The following is a 19,463-nucleotide window of genomic DNA, read 5'->3' as shown; positions in this document are numbered from 1 at the left end:
ACGTCTCTGTGGCAAAGCATGAACTTCCTCTATTGCAGTGAAGCATATACAAACCTTAATCAGTTCGTAAGTTAAACTATTTTTCTAGATTGTCCAGTCGACAGAACAGTAACTGTTGAAGACAAAGGCGGAGGGGAGGGAGCGCGGTGTGTGTGGTGCATCAGTGGATTGCCTACTCGCATAAAGTCTGTGTGTGTGTTTATGTGTGTTCATGAAGCATGATAAAGACGGCGACAAGAGCAGAAAATGGGAAGCAGACTGAGAGCATTTATGTTTCATACTCAGAGCTTTATTTGCCGTTCTTCGACCCTGAACTTCTGGATCGTAGCGCGTTTGTGCCCGCGACAAATGTAGGGAACGAGAAATGAATTCACGTTCGTAAAGATCCGAACATGTGCTGAGCCGTCATCTTCCCAAGTGTGTTGGTGACACATTTGGGTTTATAACCCATTTCTATTTAGCCGTTTAAGGGTTTTCATCGCGCGTTTTCTCATGATGGGAGGGTATCTGCAGCTTGAGATCGGAGCGCGTCAAGTGAGCGCGCCTGCAGCAGCAATCCAACAAGTGGACGCGTGAATTTGCTGAAAGCAGACTTAAAAACCGGGCAACCAGATGATTTGTATCCTCCTGTTTTGTAACGAATACCGGTTTAAATCAGGCAGAAACACCCTCCGCTACCTAATGTGGAGTTCGTTTGAACCAATCGTGGCGTAGCGTGCAACGCATTTGCGCGCAATGTGCGCTTTTCAAAAGGCGTTATTGTTTTGAACGCATACAACTGAACTGCAATGAGGTAAGACACCCTCTGCATTGCTTCTGCTCTTCATTCATGGACCCAACGGAAGAGTGAAGCGAACGCCCTGCGGAATTCACCGCATCTCCCAATCCCCCTCCATGCTCTCCATTCATGGACGCACTGCTCCGCTACCTCGGTGAACGCGCCGGGAAGTTGGAATCATCTCTATAGAAATTTCTTTATGACGAAGGTACAGGTGGGAGACAGAGATTGCAGTCATGCCGATGCATCCAGTCACCTCCACGCTGATGTACCGGGGCATCTGCACCATCCCCGACATCCTTTCCTACAGCGCCCCGGTGAACCTGCCCGAAGACGAGGTTGAAGGTGAGAATGCACCTCGGAGCTGACGGCCATCACAGGGCTGTGAGTGAATGTTGACTTTGTGAATTCATGTCAGGGTCAATCAGTGAAATTTGAGAGGATGAGCTCCAGCAGGTAGTTGAGAGACACAAGCGCACGGACAGGACCTTGGACAGCACTCAGACAGATTTAAACATTTCTAATTATATACATTGCTAGGCTTTACTATTATTATTATTATTATTATTATTATTATTATTATTATTATTATTATTATTATTATTATTATTTAATTTTTTTTATTATTATTATTGCAACATCTTTTGGTTAAATAAAAAAAAAAAAATAACCAAGTAATACAACTTTGCCAATTAGGTTACTCAAATATTACATTCAAGATATTCACCTAAGTCTACAGATCATTCAGAGATTCACAGCATGTTGATTCTGATGCCAGTCATGAATTTGCTTAAAATGTAGGGACTTGTGAGTGGACACTTCATTTAGTGAAGCCTTATCTCCCTGGCTCATTAAACCTGGAGCTACTTATCCAAATGTTAGGATTTGTTGCATATGGTTATGTCTTGCAGCTTAATGATAAAATGTAAAACTTTTGTGATGAATGTAGAACATCAGCATCAACGTCTGTTATTTATCTGTTTGTAAAACATCAGTTTACAAGACAATAAGCCGTGGTACAGATACAACCCTGGAAAAAAATTATAACATTTTCTAATTGACTGTATTTAAGTAAAAATAAACTGTTGTTTTAATTTGTGAGCTACTGGCATCATTTCTTCCAAATTTCCAATAGAAATATTGGCGTGTGTTAAAATAAAGCACGTCAAATGGTCAAAATACCAGAGGTGTATTTTTTAAGGCTCAAAATAGCGATTAACAAATCAATATTTGGTGGAATCACCTGACTTTCAAGCACAGGTTTCATACATCTCGGTCTGCTCTGCTCCAGTCTTTCACATTGCTGTTGTGTTCCGATGATCATCTAGTCAGTACCTCCTTAACAACAATGATGCGTGCTTGTGTTGGAACTCAGCAGAACTGGAATGGAAGGGGCATCGCATATAGAATGGCTGAATCAGAAAAAAAAAATCAGCGATCAACAAGACGACCAAAATCAAATCATTAAATATAGAGCATGAACTGCTTATAACATTCAACTGTAACTTCTTCACATTGTTGTAGTCTCTTAATCCCTTAAGAAGGTAATGTAGTTTGTGTCCCAATCTTTCACCTTGAAATTCAGACTTTTTTCCACTTCGACTCGTCACAATGGCCATAAGACATATTTGCAGATTTTAGAGCCATTGGTTTACAAATTCAGAGATTTGTCATTTGTTTCTTGTAAAACAGCAGTGCAAAGCACAAAGCTATTTCGATGGGTTTGAATGGCTTGATGTGCAGATTTAGAGGTCACAGTGAAAACTGAATTATTCCTACAACAACAACAACATGTTTTCTTTGAGTGGTGGAGCAGACTTTTCAAGAATGTCCATGGAATTCTGTTTTTACTCTTACAAACGAACACTTGCCTCATTATACTCACAAAGATAAGTTGGCTTCCAACAAGAATTTCGTGGAAAAGTCAACCAACATTAAATTAACGAGAAAAGAAAATGAAAGAGCTGGGGTATTGATTGCTTTGACTCCCAAAAGCTTCAGAGGATCAACATATATTCTTTAAGCAAAATACTGACATATGCGTGTTAATAGTTCTTCATTTAGCAGTGTTTTAGCTAGTGTAAAAATACCTTTTACTGACCATGACAAAATATGGCTATTCCTTATTTTTGTCATTGATATTGACTCCAGGAGAAGCCAAGGTTGTTAAGAAAGTGGATCTCAGTTTTCCCTCTTGCAATCCCAATTTAATTTACAATCAAGCTTGGAGTGCAATAAACAGACAACACTTCATTTAAACTCTAATTAAGCAAATCTGCTTGTGCCTGCTGCACACATGCTGTCACAAGACAAACAGAGCCATTTGGGCTTTACAGCTCAACTCGTATTGGTGCTATGACAGGAGAAGCACCGGAATGCTTTGCAGGCAGCATGTTGGAGCTGAAAGTGTGGCAGTTAAAGGAGTCTGTTTCAGTTGTAGGAGATCAGTGATGATCCCATGGGAGAGAAGTCTCACAGGTTGTGAAATTCTTCCCCCACACAGTAACCGAGTTAACTGGACAGTGTGACTGAGGTTTTGTATAGTGCGGGATGGAAGAAATAGAGTTAACCTGACAACACTGGATTTGTTATTTGGCTTAACAGATGCAGGCTAAGTTAATGAAAAGAAAATGCTGCTTTTAGCACCATCATCTTTCCAGCTGTTCAAAGATGGATAAAAAAGCTGCGGATTGACGATTAAAATGCTTTAAATATGTACTGGATGGTTGAAGCGAGTTTTCATTGCTTGCTTTGTTTGAATTACAAAAAAAAAAAAAAACAACAGAAAAAAAACGTATTGGATGCAGCTGCTTGACCATTGTAACCCATTCCATGAAGATCTCTACACACTGTTCTTGAGCTGATCTGAAGGCCTCATGAAGTTTGGAGGTGTGTAGTGATTGACTCTGCAGAAAGTTGCCAACCTCTTAGCACTATACACTCCAGCATCCACTGACCCCGCTCCATCAGTTTAGGTGGACTGTGTGACTGTGAAATATTTAGGAGCGAGGAAATTTCATGGCTGGATTTGTTGCACAGGTGTCATCCTATCACAGTTCCACGCTGGAATTCACTGAGCTCCTGAGAGCGACCCATTCTTTCACAAATGTTTGTGAAAACAGTCTGCATGCCTAGGTGATTGATTTTATACACATGTGACCATGGACGTGACTGAAGCACCTGGATGAGCAAATGCTTTTGGCAATATAGTGTGTATATCAAAATTAAATGTTAATTCATACGGACCAGTTTGAATCAAGGAGTAAACATTACCGTCTATAGCCACAAGAGGGCGCTCTAGGCTTGTACAACCTATTCCACTTAAAAATTAATTGAAGCATAAACTTATAGACAAGAAAGACTGAACACGTGTTTGTATGTTGTTTCACTGTTTCAGTATGGATTCACGCATGGGAGCGTTGCGTGGTGCAGCTCGAAGGGAGAGCCCAGACCACGACAGAACCCCATTAATGTGCAGTCCGTGAAGCTAATAACATCTAGTGCTAGCTTAAAGGTCTGATGTCCAGTGGTTTACAACTTTGCTGATGCACGTAAGCCTCATGTTGCTGTCAAACATCTGTGTTGTACTGTTGGCTTAGCACGTAGCACCGATACGCTCATGGTCAAAGTTTGACAACTTTTAGCAAGACGGGTCGTATGTAGAAATGCGCTGGAAAGAATCTTGCTGGAGTTGCTAATTTACCCCATTCATCCTCCCAGGTATGCTCCATATTATTCAGCCGGTTGTGGATGCAGCTGCGTAATTTAATAAACTGGGGTACCAGATTAAATGTCAGCTCTTAGTCTTGGGTTGTGTGAAATAAACGTCTAAATAAATGCGTATAGTTTGGTGCAACTTATATGTTTTTTCCTCTTTATGATGCATTTTTTTATTGATGCGACTTATATTCTGGAGCGACTTATAGTCCGAAAAATACTATATATATATATATATATATATATATATATATATATATGTGTGTGTGTGTGTGTGTGTTTGTGTGTGTGTGTGTGTATGACATATGGAATGAACGTTTTTCCCAGTAAGAATTGAATTTCAGCGATTCAAAAAGTTATTTTAAGATATGAAGAATGAATTTGTTGATAGGTGCAACTGCAAAAAACAAATGGATTGAAATGAAGAATGTTGTTTGAGATGGCTGAAATATTCACAGTGAAGAATAAGAAGGCAGTGTCCATTTCCAAGTGCAATATTGGCAGACCAGAATTTGCCTACTTGTCAAAACCATGTGGACTATTTGAGGAAATTAACACCGCTAGTCTTTTATGCGGACCAAACAGTGAAAGTGGCCTTATATTAATTTAATTTCATTAGATTGATTTATTAGAATCATGTTAAGATAATGGCATTTTTGACCATGTCTTATGTCAAATTTTGTGATAGTGGCCTCTTTAACAAACCTTCCTTTCTCATGGACAGAATTTAGCTTTATGACTAATAGATCTTCCTCCAGTTCTACTTTTAGAAACTTAAGGAAAAGCCTCTAAACCGGGAACAAAGGAAGAAAGGGTAAAGCTACACACAGAACAAGGAAAGTCAATTAGATCAAGATTATCGTGCATCTCGACTACCAAGTCTTCAAATGTGTCGTCAACTTTAGGTGTATTGAAAAACATTTAGTACCTTTAGTTTGGATTTTCAAAGCAGCTTTGTTTCGCAAATGACTTCATGATTAGAAAACTTGCTGCTTGATCGTCAGCGCCACGTCATCCATCTCATCTCCGGAGAGACGGACGAGAATTGGCCGGGAGACGGAGGTGTCACATACATCAGCTCGGCCGTCAGGGACGAGGGGCTTTGTCACAAAAAGAAATTACATATTAGTGAATATGTGAGTGTGTGTGCAAGCGCATGCACAGGGACAGAAAGCTGAAACCCAAGATTTGATTTTCAATTACTGCCACAGACACATTGGGAATGGACGAATGGCACTGTACTTGGAGGTTGTGAAGACTGTCAACGCTTTGATTTGCACAAACCTTTTTATAATGTGTGCGTGCCTTTTTAACATTCTACATATTTGTGTGTGTGTCTTTGGAGGAGAGGTGGGTAGAATGTGGAGGGAGGTGGCAAGTACCTTAATGCACAATGTTGTGAGCATAAATTGAATTGGACTCCGTATTCTCAATTTCCCCTCCTACACAAGATGGAAAAAAAAAAAAAACAGTTGATCATATTACTGGAGCTCAATATAGTTTAGACCTCCTCCACCACTGGCCACACACACGCAAGCTCGGTGTCAATATCACTGCAGGTGGAATTAAGTGGGTAGCCCATTTCCACACTGCCTAACAATGACTCTATTGGAAGAAGCTTCAAAACACTCCTGGGCCTAAACCTAAAGCTCTTGCAATATTTCCCAAAATCTGGATTGTGTAAGCAGATGTGAGCAGTTTGCTGTATATCAAAGTTAAAGATGAGATATTGATCATCTTTGTACCTCTACAACACAGTTCAAATTGGCCCTGTTATTTTTTTATTTATTTTTGGCAGTCGGGTTAGGATAAATGTGTTCTGTTTGGCCTGCTTGATTACCCTCACTTAAAAAAATGTCTCTGCCATTTGTTATTCTTTTCTAATCTATGACCATAACTGTTCATCTTAAAGCTAAACGGGAACATTTAATCCTGTTTTTTTTTTTAACTATAATGTGCTTAATTATGGCCAGATTTGTTCTATTGCTGAGATACTCTCTGGAGAATTGTTCCAAAAACCTCAAAACACTTTCATTAGTTTGAGACTAGAGTGAAGAAATCAATTTATTCATGTGCAGATAATAATAAACTGTGACACTGGAGGAATTTAACTCTGTCGACATACATATGGATTGCTTAAAAAAGCAGAAGCAAAAGGTAATGTAGTGATTGAATTGTGTGCTAATTCAACATAAAAAAAAACAATATACCGCCTGCTTCATAATAATGGCACCATTCAAAAAAAAAATATGTATAGCATTAAAACAAATTATTTAGTTTTTATAATTGATAAATCTTAAAAATATATATAAAAAACTGTTGATAAAGTTTATGTAGTGTGGTGGTTTTGGGGGTGAATGAAAAATATATATAATTTGTATTTAAAATCGTGTACTACACATTAACACCTGCTTTGTACATCCAATTTTGGCCAGGAGGACATATTTCAGGTTCAAACACCTAAAACATTCATTAAACAACACAAAGAAGAGAGACAACAGGGTTAAATTGTCTGAATTCCGTTACATCTCTTGTCTGTTCTGAAATCCACTCTGCTGCTGTTGTACGTTTTATTATCTCAAAAAGGGAGGGCCCTAGTTTCATTGCAGAGCTTAAGGCAGGGGGAAACATACTTTAGTGTGACCTTTGACATTATAAGCTAGCAGTTTCAGGTATGCAGAACAACCTTAACAATTGAGCATTGAGTGAACAGGAAAAGGAGAATACACAGATGGCTGGGTGCAATTCATCACAGATAAGATAGTGCTTACAAATTTATGGTGAGGCTGTTTCCAGCACCAGACCTTACTCTGTAACATAGGAGAGAGATATCAGTCCTCTGAAAAACACTCTGATGTCTGAATAAACTCAAACCTTAAAACCTTTTCAATAGTAATGAGTAAAGGCATGATAAATGCAATAAACATAAAACATGTAGAGAATAATAAAAATAACTCTAACAACATCCTTCGTCTTTTCATATAACATTTCATAACACAGGAATATACATATAAAAGGAATCCTATTCTCTTCAGTCAATTTCATGGATCTTTAGTGTTATCTATCCTTGAGGACTGAGATAGTCATGGATAATGATCAATCCGGTGACGCATTTCTCTTTTGACACTTACACTCTAACAAGGTTCCAAGGGTCTTTGGATGAAAAACAGATCCACAGCATCACAGAATCACCACCATACTTAACAGTGGAGATGAGGTGCTTTTTCAAACGTTGTCCCAAGTTGCACTCGTACCTTGCTTGGGCGTTTGTTACCCAAAAAGCTTAAACTTTGTCTAACTTGTTCAAAACATACAGTCCCAACTAGAGATTCAGTTGTGTTTAGCAAAATTCACATGTGTGATGTTGCGGCGGTAGATTTTTTTTTCCGCCATGCCTTCTAAACCTAACAGTTAGGGTGACTTAATGACACAATTGCTACAGTTTTCCAACCAAGATTTACTTTACCTTCCTTACAGTTTTGCTTACTGTACATTGTGCCAAAAAATGAATCCTTGAAAAACATTGTCACTGTTACGATTGTACGAAAGAAAAGTGGAGGATGTTACACAAACATGGTAACACGATAGAAAGGTAGAATTCCAAAAGCTCCGTTGATGGTGAGGGCTTTTGTGGGGATTATTTGTTTCACATATTTTATTCTGTTCAACTTATTTATTTCTATTCAGTAACCTAATCAAATCCTGTTTTGTTATATTTTGTACATATGTCCAAGTTTAATAATGTGTCAGAGAACCACAGTTTTTGTTCATTCAAGACCAAAAACCGTTTGATCATGATAAAAATAAGGTTATATACACCAAGCCTCCATCCTAATAATGTTTTGACGGTTCTGTTTGTGGATAAAAATAGCACCCGCACCGGGCATGATTAGCAGATATAAATAATGTAGTGGCATCTAGCGACAGTCTCGCATAACTATCATAATGTCACTTTGCTTAATTAATAAATCAAAATTAAATAATTCCGAACCGAGCCTGACCCTCTGCAATGCCTTGCAGTAAAGTGCCAGCTCTTCGTGATCGAAGACCAACCGTCATTAATTAAATAAACCGATTGAACAGCAACTTTAAGAGCCTCATATCAGAACATTTACTCACGTCAGTCAACTCTGCGTCACATGTGAGCAATCGGCAGGTTTATCGTCCGCTTCAGTGAACAACAATGGTCACACTGTATTCCCAGCAACATTACAGTATTTTCCCTCTTGGAATCATAATTTTTGTTAAAATCATAAATAAACATGAAATTTACTAACTATTTGCTAACAAATTGAGCAAAAATAAAGCATAAAACACCAAAATAACAACACGCCAGCAGGACGTGATAACCTTTCATAAAAACTTTGTTTGCAACCACGGTGAGCTACTGCCATATAAATGTATGCACCTTTAATACAGATGGCACAAAAAACACTTAAAATATAATGATACGGCTGTATTGAAATGCAGCATATTGTAAAAATAAAATTAGACCTTTATGTTATGGAAATATTCTCTTGATATAAGAGAAGTAAACTAGGGTTTTAGGCATCCCTAGCTCTGACTGTTGATATTTAGTAAATCTAGGCAAATAGCTAGTCTATATTTCATATTTATACCCCTGGGAAACATAACAGCATGGACAAATGCATACAAAGTGTTAATGCAAAAACTCTTTAGCTGCATTTATTCATTTTTGGAATGTAAAGGCACCTATGACTTAATAAAACACAATTTCCTACTTTGGGATTTTTTCTTATCAGAATAAATGTAATTTCTTTTGAGAGTTAATGTTACTTCAATAAAGGATTAATTTACTATTCTACACATTTTTACAGGGTGTGTGGGGGACAAAAAAGCATGCAAGGACCTCAATCTAAAACATGTCTGAAAAAAATAGTTTTTAAACTGACATGACTATTGTGTTGTAAGTCTCTTCTCAGAAAAGTATATATGAATGCATTATTTGTTCAGGAAGTTCAAATGTCTGCAGCATCATTCATGTTTACAAACATGGAATGATGAAAGTAGGCAAAAACAAGTTTTCCAACCTGACCTTTTCTTGCATGATTACCACACATCTAGAGGATTCCCAGTAGATAAAATAAACAAGACGTGCAGAAAACATTATACTTAATGCCACGTATTAAAAAAATAATAATTTTCTTCTGATGGAAAGCCCTGTTTCAGTGACCGTTACAGAAACCTAAAAGTGTACCCGGAGTCAAACCTGTCGGGGGCAAGGCATGGACAAATCTCCCAAAAAGCACTTAGCCTTTAAGGTGTACTATAATAGTTCTGTATACTTACAGTGAATGCTGGCCAGAAATGTCATTTATAACTTAATCTCAGTTTTAAAAATGTATCCCCAAGCTTTGAATATGTCATGGCCAGCAGAAAAATAACTCCAAAGATACAGTGATACAGTTGGAGGGATTTAGATTAATGCATATTCACCTCTAAGAACAGCCCAGTGAATCTCCAGACGTAAATCCTATTAGAAATCTGTAGAAAGGTATTTTAGGAAAATAATTGTGGACTGATATTTTCCTTTTAATCTGATTGAGATTATGCTACTCCACAATCAACAAAAGGACAAAAACCTCCCTCTCTAAATGTGCAAATGTGGTGTATACCCCCCCCTCCCCCCCCCACACAGACTTACCACGATAATTACGACAGGTGTGTCTGACAAATATTGGCTCAGGGAAACAGAAATGCATGTAAATCTCTTATATTGTATTTCAAAAAGGGGAAAAAGTAACATTTTCCCTTTCCGATGCACTACTTTCTGTTGTCCTATCATATAAAATCCAGATAAAATATGGGAAAAAAACAAAGTTTGTGTTTGCAATATGATAAAAGTTGAATATGACTGCTTCTGCAAGGCATATTTATTTCAGAAAAATAACTCATGAAATGATGAGCACCATTAGTAATTGGACTGAATAGTATATATTAAGAGCCTTTTTCACCACATTCAAACTTGTGTAAAAGTAACAATCAAATTAGCATATATATATATATATATATATATATATATATATATATATATATATATATATATATATATATATATATATATATATATATATATATATTTATATTTCCTCAAGATACTCAGGTGTCTAGAGTCTCTTTTTGTTCCAGGAAACAGTTTTGTCTTTAGTAGTAAACATCTAAAACATTAAATAGCGCTTCAGTTGTTTCCTTGTCATCAGTTTTACAGTTGCAAATAGCGTTGACTGACAGCTATTAGAAAAAAAAAAACATGTTTGTGAGGCATTGTCGATGTTTCTGCTGGAGTCCCACAGTATCTGCAGCAGCAACATTGGCTCATTTATTTGCCCCGAGCTGCAGGGTTGACTTCCATTCCCTGTGAAATACTTACACGAATACAAATGAAGATGTTTAAAGGTGACGACATTAACAAGCAGAGACAGAAATTATGCACAGGACGTACAGTGTATAAAATCAGTGGGCGGTGTGTGTGGGTGTACACCTGAGGGGTCAGTGTAGCTTATGCTATTTAAGAGTCAGACACAAACTCATGATAACATGATAACATGTCCAATCATAATGGAAGAGGATACCTATATATATATATATATGAATACAAAAATCAACTGCTAGCACATGTTCTGATGAAAATAAATGTTACTGTGTTTGTTTCTTCCTTCCGCGTCTACGTCCAAAACCATTCCCACTCTCCATGACGCATGGCTACCTTACACAACCTGCCAGACAGAAGAAGAGAAAGGCAGGCAGGAATACATTTTGAAATGGATTTCTTGAATGTGTCACCTGCCCTGATGTGGTATATGAAAAAGCTCCACTTGACATAGATGGTGATAAAGATGTGAGTAAAAGCCATCTCTTAGAGGTTGATGTGACCCAGCACCTCAGCTGGTGAGCCACAGGTTGTGAAAACCTCTTGTGATACATATTGAAAATAGATTTTGCAGTGCTTGTACTAGTACTCTTCTGATATATTTAAAATAAACAGAAAATGTGATAATTGTAAAAAATATTTTTTTATTTCCAACACATACTTTGACTTTTAAATAACAATAAAAAGGTACAAATTGACAACTTGAATCGATCACTTAAGTTAGCAGAGTTTCTTTAGTTATATTTCTTATTTATCTAGCCTTGACCAATAGTTTTACATAAGTCCTTAACTAAGCAATATAACATACAAATTAAGCTAATATCTAAATTAAAATATGTTTTTGTTTAAATAGGTTTATCCATCAATAGATAATTGTCCATTGCAGTCTGATTATGAGCGACTGGGTCGTGGAGCTAACAGGTACAGAAAAATAAATCAACCATTTCTCCTCAGCTCATTCTGGTGGATGCCGAGGTGTTCGCAGGTCAGAACCGATTCAATGTCCCTCAAGCGAATTCTGAGCCTGTCCCGGGGTCTCCTCCTAATGGAACATTACTGGAAATCCTCTAGAGGAAGGCATTGAGTAGACATCCTGATCAGATGTTAGAACCTCTTCAACTAACTCTTTTTGATGTGGAGAGGGAGCAGCAGAAAGATCTGGTACGCTGTTTTGAATAAAAGCCACACTGCTCCTCCTGAATCAGAGCTTCAAAAATTAAAAAAAGTAAAACAAATATTTAATTTTACATCTAAGTTTATTGTTAATTTTGGATCCTGAAGATTCAATTTTGTGGATTCCTATATTTTAAACAGCTACCTTCTGCAGGGCAACTTTTAAGCATCCATAGCCGATTTGTTCGTTTTATTTGTTAAGCGCAAGTGAATGTGTGTTAAAACATAGTCAAATACCAAAATTATCATTGCTATGTGTAAGATGGGAAAAATGTTTATGAGGTGTAACACTATTTAAGATTAGTTATCATTTGTCTTCCATTATTAATTTTGTACTGCTTCAGGAGCACTTCAGGAGAAACAGAGACATGACATTTCAATCATTTTACTACTCACAGTCAATGTTAGAGCCTACATTTCCAGCATATAAACAGTTTTGTGCTTTGTTAAATGATGGTAAATTCTAAAAATGCACCAACAATCTATCGGTAATTTGTTTGAAGGGCCATGTGAAAATATTTCAATATATTTTGTGTATAAAAATAGCTTTCCTCCTATAGCTTCATGTTCAGTTCATTCACATGTGTGTGCTATGATTCAAGCCGTTTCTAAATTACAACAGAACAGCGCACATCTAACAGCAGAAGGAAATTATCTTTTCCCTATCAACTCTAAAAATGAGCCAGTCTTCCAGTGTTCATTCCCACACTCATTGATGCTCTTTCCCCAAACCAATGGGGTTTTAACCTTAATTTAAAGGAACTCAGAGCTTCAGCACTTTTAAACTCCCAAAAGAAGCACTTATCTGGAGTTTGTTCCAGATAAGTGGAATAAAATAACTAAATGCTGCTTCCTCATGTTTGGTTCTGGTTGTGGGTGGGCAGAGTAAACTTGAGTCACTGAATGGTGCTAAATCATTCAGTGATTCATAGATTAACAAAAGTATTTTAAAGACTTTGGAACTGCTGTGATGTGTTTTACTTTCTTAGTCTTAGGGTGTCCCAATTCATGGGCTGCATCATTCGAAGGACCCAGTTTATGTGGGCCGGGTCTTTCGTCAGCCACAAAAAATAAAATAAAAATAAAAGTAGACCGGAAGAGATCGGCTTGTGAATTGGGACGGCCTAGCCTCCACCGACTGTCCCTGCCCTTACATTAGCCCTTACATTAGCGACACTACTGTTGCCTAGCAACAGAGACAGCGTGAAGCAGCTGTGAAGCCAAAAAAATGGAACCTGAAGGTTAATCCTGCTGTCTCCTCTGTAAATTACACATGGTTTTTATTATCACCTTTACATATTCATGATGGCTCACAATATTTTGTTTAAAAAGTTTCTTTATCATCTTTCATTTTACTCTCAATCGTTAATCAGCCAAATGTTTAATTTGATGTTCCTATAGAAATATACCAGTAAATGAAATTAACTGATGACAAAAACCATTTGTAGAATTGATTAGTAAAACTTTTACAACACTACCCCTACAACCTTCTAAGCATAGTTTGAATATATTTGTTTGTAGAGAATAATAGTAAGTACATAATCAAACATTGACATTAGACATCTGAATTACTTCTGCTTTTAACTCATTGTGGAAAGCAAACACGAGTCTGAAAGCAATGTGCCGGGAGAGAGGTGTTCTTTCTCAGCATAGTGAGCCTCAACCATCCGGTCAACTGGAAGCAGGTGAGGCAAGCCGGTTGCGGTGTAGCAGCAGCACACAAGTCCGAGCATTTTTAAGCTAAAGTGATGAATCAACACACAACGAGCAGATATTTCGGTTAAAATAGCTAACTTCTCGCCTAAAAACCTTATCAAAGTTACTTTTATGTCTCAGAAAGCTTAATATATCCGACTTTATTTCTCTGCCACTGCTGTTACTATTTGAATAATATTCTTCAATCCGCAATGAATCATGGGATAGAGTGGACCATGAAGGCTACAACGGCCCAATCCTTCAAATAGGGGAAGAGAAGGACACATTCGTCTGCCGTATTTGAAAAGTTCTTAGAAGGATTTGTGAATTGCGGAGTTGTGACATAATCGACCTACAAATATGGCCTTTGAAGGATGCAGCCCCTGAATCAATTCGACTAAAGAAAAATGCATGGATTAGTTTTCTGAGATCCTACTGGGACATTAGTCCCTTAATTCTATAAATGTTATTCAGATAATAGAAGGCTGAATTTGTTATTGTGTTTAGATGCCTTTGAAGGTTTAGGTCTGAGTCCATCACTACACCCAGATTTCGGTCCTAGTGTTTTTTTTTTATCTGACGCAGATGGAGTTTTGTGCTAACTCTTGATTGCTCTTCCATTGGTTCAAAAATGGTTACTTCAGTTTTGTTTTTATACAATTGTAGAACATTTTGGTACACCATCCATTGATTTATTCTAAGCATTTACTCAATGCCTGAATGGGTTCATAGTCACCTGGTGACATGGTGATGTAGAGCTGTGTGTCGTCTACATAATATGGTAACTGATGAGTTTATTTCTGATCTGAGCTACAGGGAACATGTAGATATTGAATGGGAGAGGACCCAGGATCGACCCTTGGGGAACCCCACATGGGGTTTTGGTGGTCTCTGATGTAAAGTTACCTACTGATACAAAAAAAGTCCCTGTCCAGTAGGATTTAAACCAGTCGAGTGCTGTACCAAAAAGGCCGAACTAGTTTTCCTGGCGCTCTAATAGAATGGAGTGATTGACAGCATCGAATGCTGCACTGAGGTCCAATAATACCAGCACTGTGGTTCTTCCACACTGTGCATTTATATGGATGTAATTGAACATATTGACAAGGGCCGTCTCTGTACTGTGGTGACCACGGAAACCTGGCAGGGAAATATCAAAGGAATTTAGGTATATAACTGTTAAAACACAGGTCTCTCAAAAAGTTTACTGATAAAGGGGAGGTTTGAAAAGGGCCTGGCTGCTCCTTGATGAAAATCTGACAGATTTCTTTGTTAGATAATTTTGTTGTGGAAGGTGAAAAGTGTTTTCACAAACTATGTAAAAGAAATAACAAATTTTCTTTCTAATGGAAACTGAAAAAGTTGCTCTTCCAGGAAAGCACAAGGAAATTGCTTTCGTCATTGTTTTGCACCAGTACTTCCTTCAGCGCTAGTCTGTGGCAACACTATAGTTGATTGCATCCAGCGATAAATTTATATCAGTCCCTCATCCTTTACAGATCCCTTAAATTATTCACATTACCTATATCAACCTAACCAGATTACAGGGCTGTGTGGGTTTGTATGCAGCTGGGATTGTGGAACCAAAGAGACATGGTGGTATTTCTACTACACCTAAAATGATCTAGGTTAACTCTGTCATTGAACACATGCATTCAAAGTTTTATATTAATTCAAGCTCCTTTATGCCATTCTTAGCATGTTATTCTGCATTATTATTGTTATTTGCATCAGATTCATCTAGAGAATATATTTCTCTAGAAGAATGGACGAATACTGGAAGATCATGGAATTGCACTGCTCTGCTTGCAACCTGCAACTCATGATCTGCTGCGTTTGATTTGTGTTATATCACTTTGTAACACTGGTTGAGAGGTGGTGTTGGTAGCCTTCATCACGAGGTATAGAGAACAGGTGTGGAGCACAGATTTTAACATAGAATCTAAAAATGGCTATCATGATTGCACCTATGAGTCTTGCATTGAGCTGCTTGCAAAATTCAGGACAAGTTATTTGCACTGTGTTGTTGACTTTGCAGCAATCCCTCACACTGAGCATGCATGTAGCGACGGTGGAGAGGAAAACTCTCCTTTAACAGGAAGAAATGGAGAAACAAATAAGCAGAACTATAAAGAGAAAAACAGAAAGAGAGAGTAAAGTTAAAATTTGAAATAACAGTAAACAACGCAAAACTGGAGAGTAATAGAATAGAAGAATGTAGCAGAGTGAAGGAAAGTGGTCAGTTCAGTGATTACTGTGATAGACAGCTGATTAAATGAGATGTAAACTGTCAACTGCAGTGATAACTTGTTTCTCTTCCAAGTTGAATGCACCAAGAGGATTGTGGATGAAAAGTTCTGGTGGCTGATATTTGATATACAGTACCTCACAAAAAAAACAAAAACAAAGGACATTTGTATTATGTTGGTTATTTCCGTGTTACAAAGCTTCTTGGAAAATAATCTTATACCATAAGAAACCATTTTCTTTCGCTTTAAATTATGCAAACATGCTCTGCCAACACCAAACGGCTTTTGGTGGAGGCAGAGTTTCGGTGTGTGGCGGCATCCTCTGCAATGGAAAAACAAGGCTTGTCATCACTCAAGGAAATCTCAATGCAAAGAGATGAGGTTTTGCAAATGTTGGGAATCTCATATCTGCACACTTAGGGAGTGTTTAGGAAGTTAGATTGTATTTGCTGAATTTGGGAGTGGAGAAAATGGAATGGTCCATGTGCCATCCTGACGTCAACTCTATTGAAGACTTGTAGGATAAGCTTGGGAATGCTGTTCATATCAGAATGACCAACACAACCACATTGACTGACTTGTAATAAAAACTGATCAAAGAATAGGTTGCCATCCCACAGCAGTGGGTGACCATGAAAAGAACAATATGCAGGATTGTTAAGGATGTATACAGCTGTTGTGCGTGATGGAGGCCCATGTTTGTTGAAATAAATAAATTGATAATTTACTAATAATGTGGTTTTTCTGACTTCAAGTATCCACTCCATCACATGACATCAAACAAGAGTTATTAGCAAAATAAGCTGTTTGGAATTGTTAGAGAAGAATTGCCAAGTTTTCATGGGTGCAATCAACAGACTGAAATCAGCCGCTCCAACCAGCACCCACAAATACATTTTCTTTAGATTAAGGTCAGTGACCAGATGTGTCAATGTTTAAAGTAGCACCATGTAAGTTTTGACCCAAGAAATGGCTTAATTGGAGATATATTAAAGATTTGTCATGTCAATATGCTTAGCTAACATTGATGCTCTGTGCCGGCGGTCCTTCTCTTTTTCTCTTTTTGCCCTTTCTGGCAATGTTGCACTAAGAATTGCTTTCTTAGTGCCATAGAGACCCCAACAGATTTATCACAAGTGGAGAATTACTACTTTTGTTATGGTGCACCGTTTGATACATATGCAAAAAACGTTATTGGATATTATTTAGGGATTATTTCAAATTCAATGGACACAGAAATGGAAAAGTAAAAGAGAAAGAAAGGAAGAGAGAAAGACGAGGTAAAACGTTAAAATGGGGGACAAGTTGACTAAAACATAATAGAGGAAAAAAGAGTGCAAGATTACATCCTCCGAGTTTGCTTCTACCCCTGCAAAAAGAGATTAACAAAAAAAGACACAACAAAACCAACAGAAAAAGTATCACAGGTACAAATAATCAACACCTATGATAAAATTACGGAAAAATATGCAGTATTGTTTGATACAAGATGTATTTAGTGGCAGTCAAAGCTAACTTTATGGTTTATCTGTATAGAAGTGTATCTGTAAACACCTGGATCCAAGGATCTGTGAATATCTGTGAGAGTGTTCTTGTGTATGTAAGGTTTATCCATAAGAAAAATGCTCAATTTTGGTTGGAGCACCCAAAGGGTGCTGAGGTGGACACCGGGGAGACCAGAGCCCCAGCTGTACGAAAGGGCCCCCAGAGCAGTCACAGTTTAATCCAGTTGATTGGATTTGCAGATAGATAGTTGCTTTCTTCTGCACAGTGGAACAGTGGGTAGCGCTGTTGCCATGCAGCTAGAAGGTCCTGGGTTCAAGTCAGCCCTGGGTCTTTCTGCATGGGTTTGCATGTTCTCCCTGTGCATGCGTGGGTTCTCTCCAGGTACTCCAGCTTCCTCCCACAGTCCAAAAACATGACTGTTAGGTTAATTGGCCTCTCTAAATTCTCCTTAGGTGTGAGTGTGTGCGTGGATTGTTGTTTGTCCTGTTTGTCTCTGTGTTGCCCTGCGATAGACTGGCGACCTGTCTGGGGTGTACCCTGCCTCTCAACAGTTTGCCAATCACAACAATCTAATATGCCGTTTTTAAACGGTGTGTTGCTGTTGTGATTTTTTTACTAACATAGGATGGATGTATGAATTTGTATTCTGTTCTATTTCTGGTGTGCTTCTCTTACTGGCTTCCATGTTTGCAGGCTGCTGCTTATTTGCCAAAATAAAAGACCAAATGCTGCGCTCTGTTTTGGGAACTCTTAAATGATTGTTTCAGGAATCAGGAAGTAAATATGGGCTACACTCTGAACAGAAGACTGCCCCTCTAGGTTTGAAATGAGAAAGATGTGACTAAGACATTGTTGATGGAGAGGACCGATTGTTTATAGGTAATGTTACCTCCATCCCAGGTGACAAATGAGAATGATTTAGGTTGATTTTAAAATAAATATCTTACTTATAGCTCCTTTAAGCAGTTGACATTTAATCACATCGGTGAGCACAGTGTCCTCATAAATGCTTAGTTAATAATTTCTTCTGTCTTTAATGACTTCTAACCTCAGCAAAATGGGTTCTGACTGAAAACACGGGGTGCACATTAGTGTGGAATATCATGAAATGTGATGATTGCGGCTGTCGGGTAGGTTGAACCAAAGTCATTTATTCCCATTTTGATTGATTGCCTTGAAGGAGTGGATCCAGCAGACTTTATTACCTGTGAAATCAACTATGATGAGTTCTGGAAGGTGAAGTGCTTTTTTTTTTTTTACCAGCTAATATTTCCTCCCTTTAACAAACAATACAGCCCAATCTACACTAGACTAGAAAAAGCCAGCGGTAGAAAAAGCTTCCATAAGTTAGCCGATACCATTGAATTGGCGAACCTGATAGGGCAGTGATCAATAAGCCGCAAAGGATAGCAAATTCTTTTGATAGCTCACATTCGACCTTTGTTTGAGGTGCTTCTCACGGGTTTTTGCCTTGTGGGTATTGGCCTGGCTCAGCTTAGTTTTGTGCTGTGATGATGAAAACTTGCAACTTTAAAAAGAGTAAGAAAAAGACAGATCAATGATGTTCCTTTCCTTCTGGGAAAAAAAGAGAAAGAAAGAAAAATCTGCTTAAATTCCACTGCTTTTTTCTTTTCTGCCAAGACGAAGTTGTGTTTAGAAAGTTAACTCAGAGAATTTAATTTTGCACTGATAAAACATCTTATCCACATTCACACCCCCTACCCCCTCTGTTTATATCAGTGCTACACTAGCAACGTTAATATGCCTAAAAGTTCCTGCAGTGGTACCAACCCAAACACTAAGATGGGATTTTCCCTCAATGTTCAGTCAACTTTAAAACTCGCCGTATACTCCTTTTGTATTCTCCAGGGACTTGTTAGAGGCCTATTATGATAATAGAAAGTCTTCCGGGTGTTTGAGCAGGCTTGTATCTAGCTAAAAAAATAAAACTGAG

At 37.9% G+C, this 19,463-nt stretch overlaps 1 protein-coding gene across 1 annotated transcript in view; it reads left to right on the top strand.

The window, feature by feature from the left end:
• Positions 1-200: 200 nt before the first annotated feature.
• The window catches only part of LOC105921193 (calcium-binding protein 7), a 37,598-nt gene continuing 18,335 nt past the window's right edge, over positions 201-19,463 (top strand). The window contains exon 1 of the mRNA XM_036144116.1: positions 201-1,123. Coding sequence (XP_036000009.1) covers positions 1,015-1,123 — 109 coding nt within the window. The 5' untranslated portion in view covers positions 201-1,014. The remainder of the gene's footprint in view (positions 1,124-19,463) is intronic.

Source organism: Fundulus heteroclitus, chromosome 12 (genome assembly GCF_011125445.2).
Source record: "Fundulus heteroclitus isolate FHET01 chromosome 12, MU-UCD_Fhet_4.1, whole genome shotgun sequence".
Lineage (NCBI taxonomy): Eukaryota > Metazoa > Chordata > Actinopteri > Cyprinodontiformes > Fundulidae > Fundulus > Fundulus heteroclitus.
This window is presented reverse-complemented; position numbering and strand designations above follow the sequence as displayed.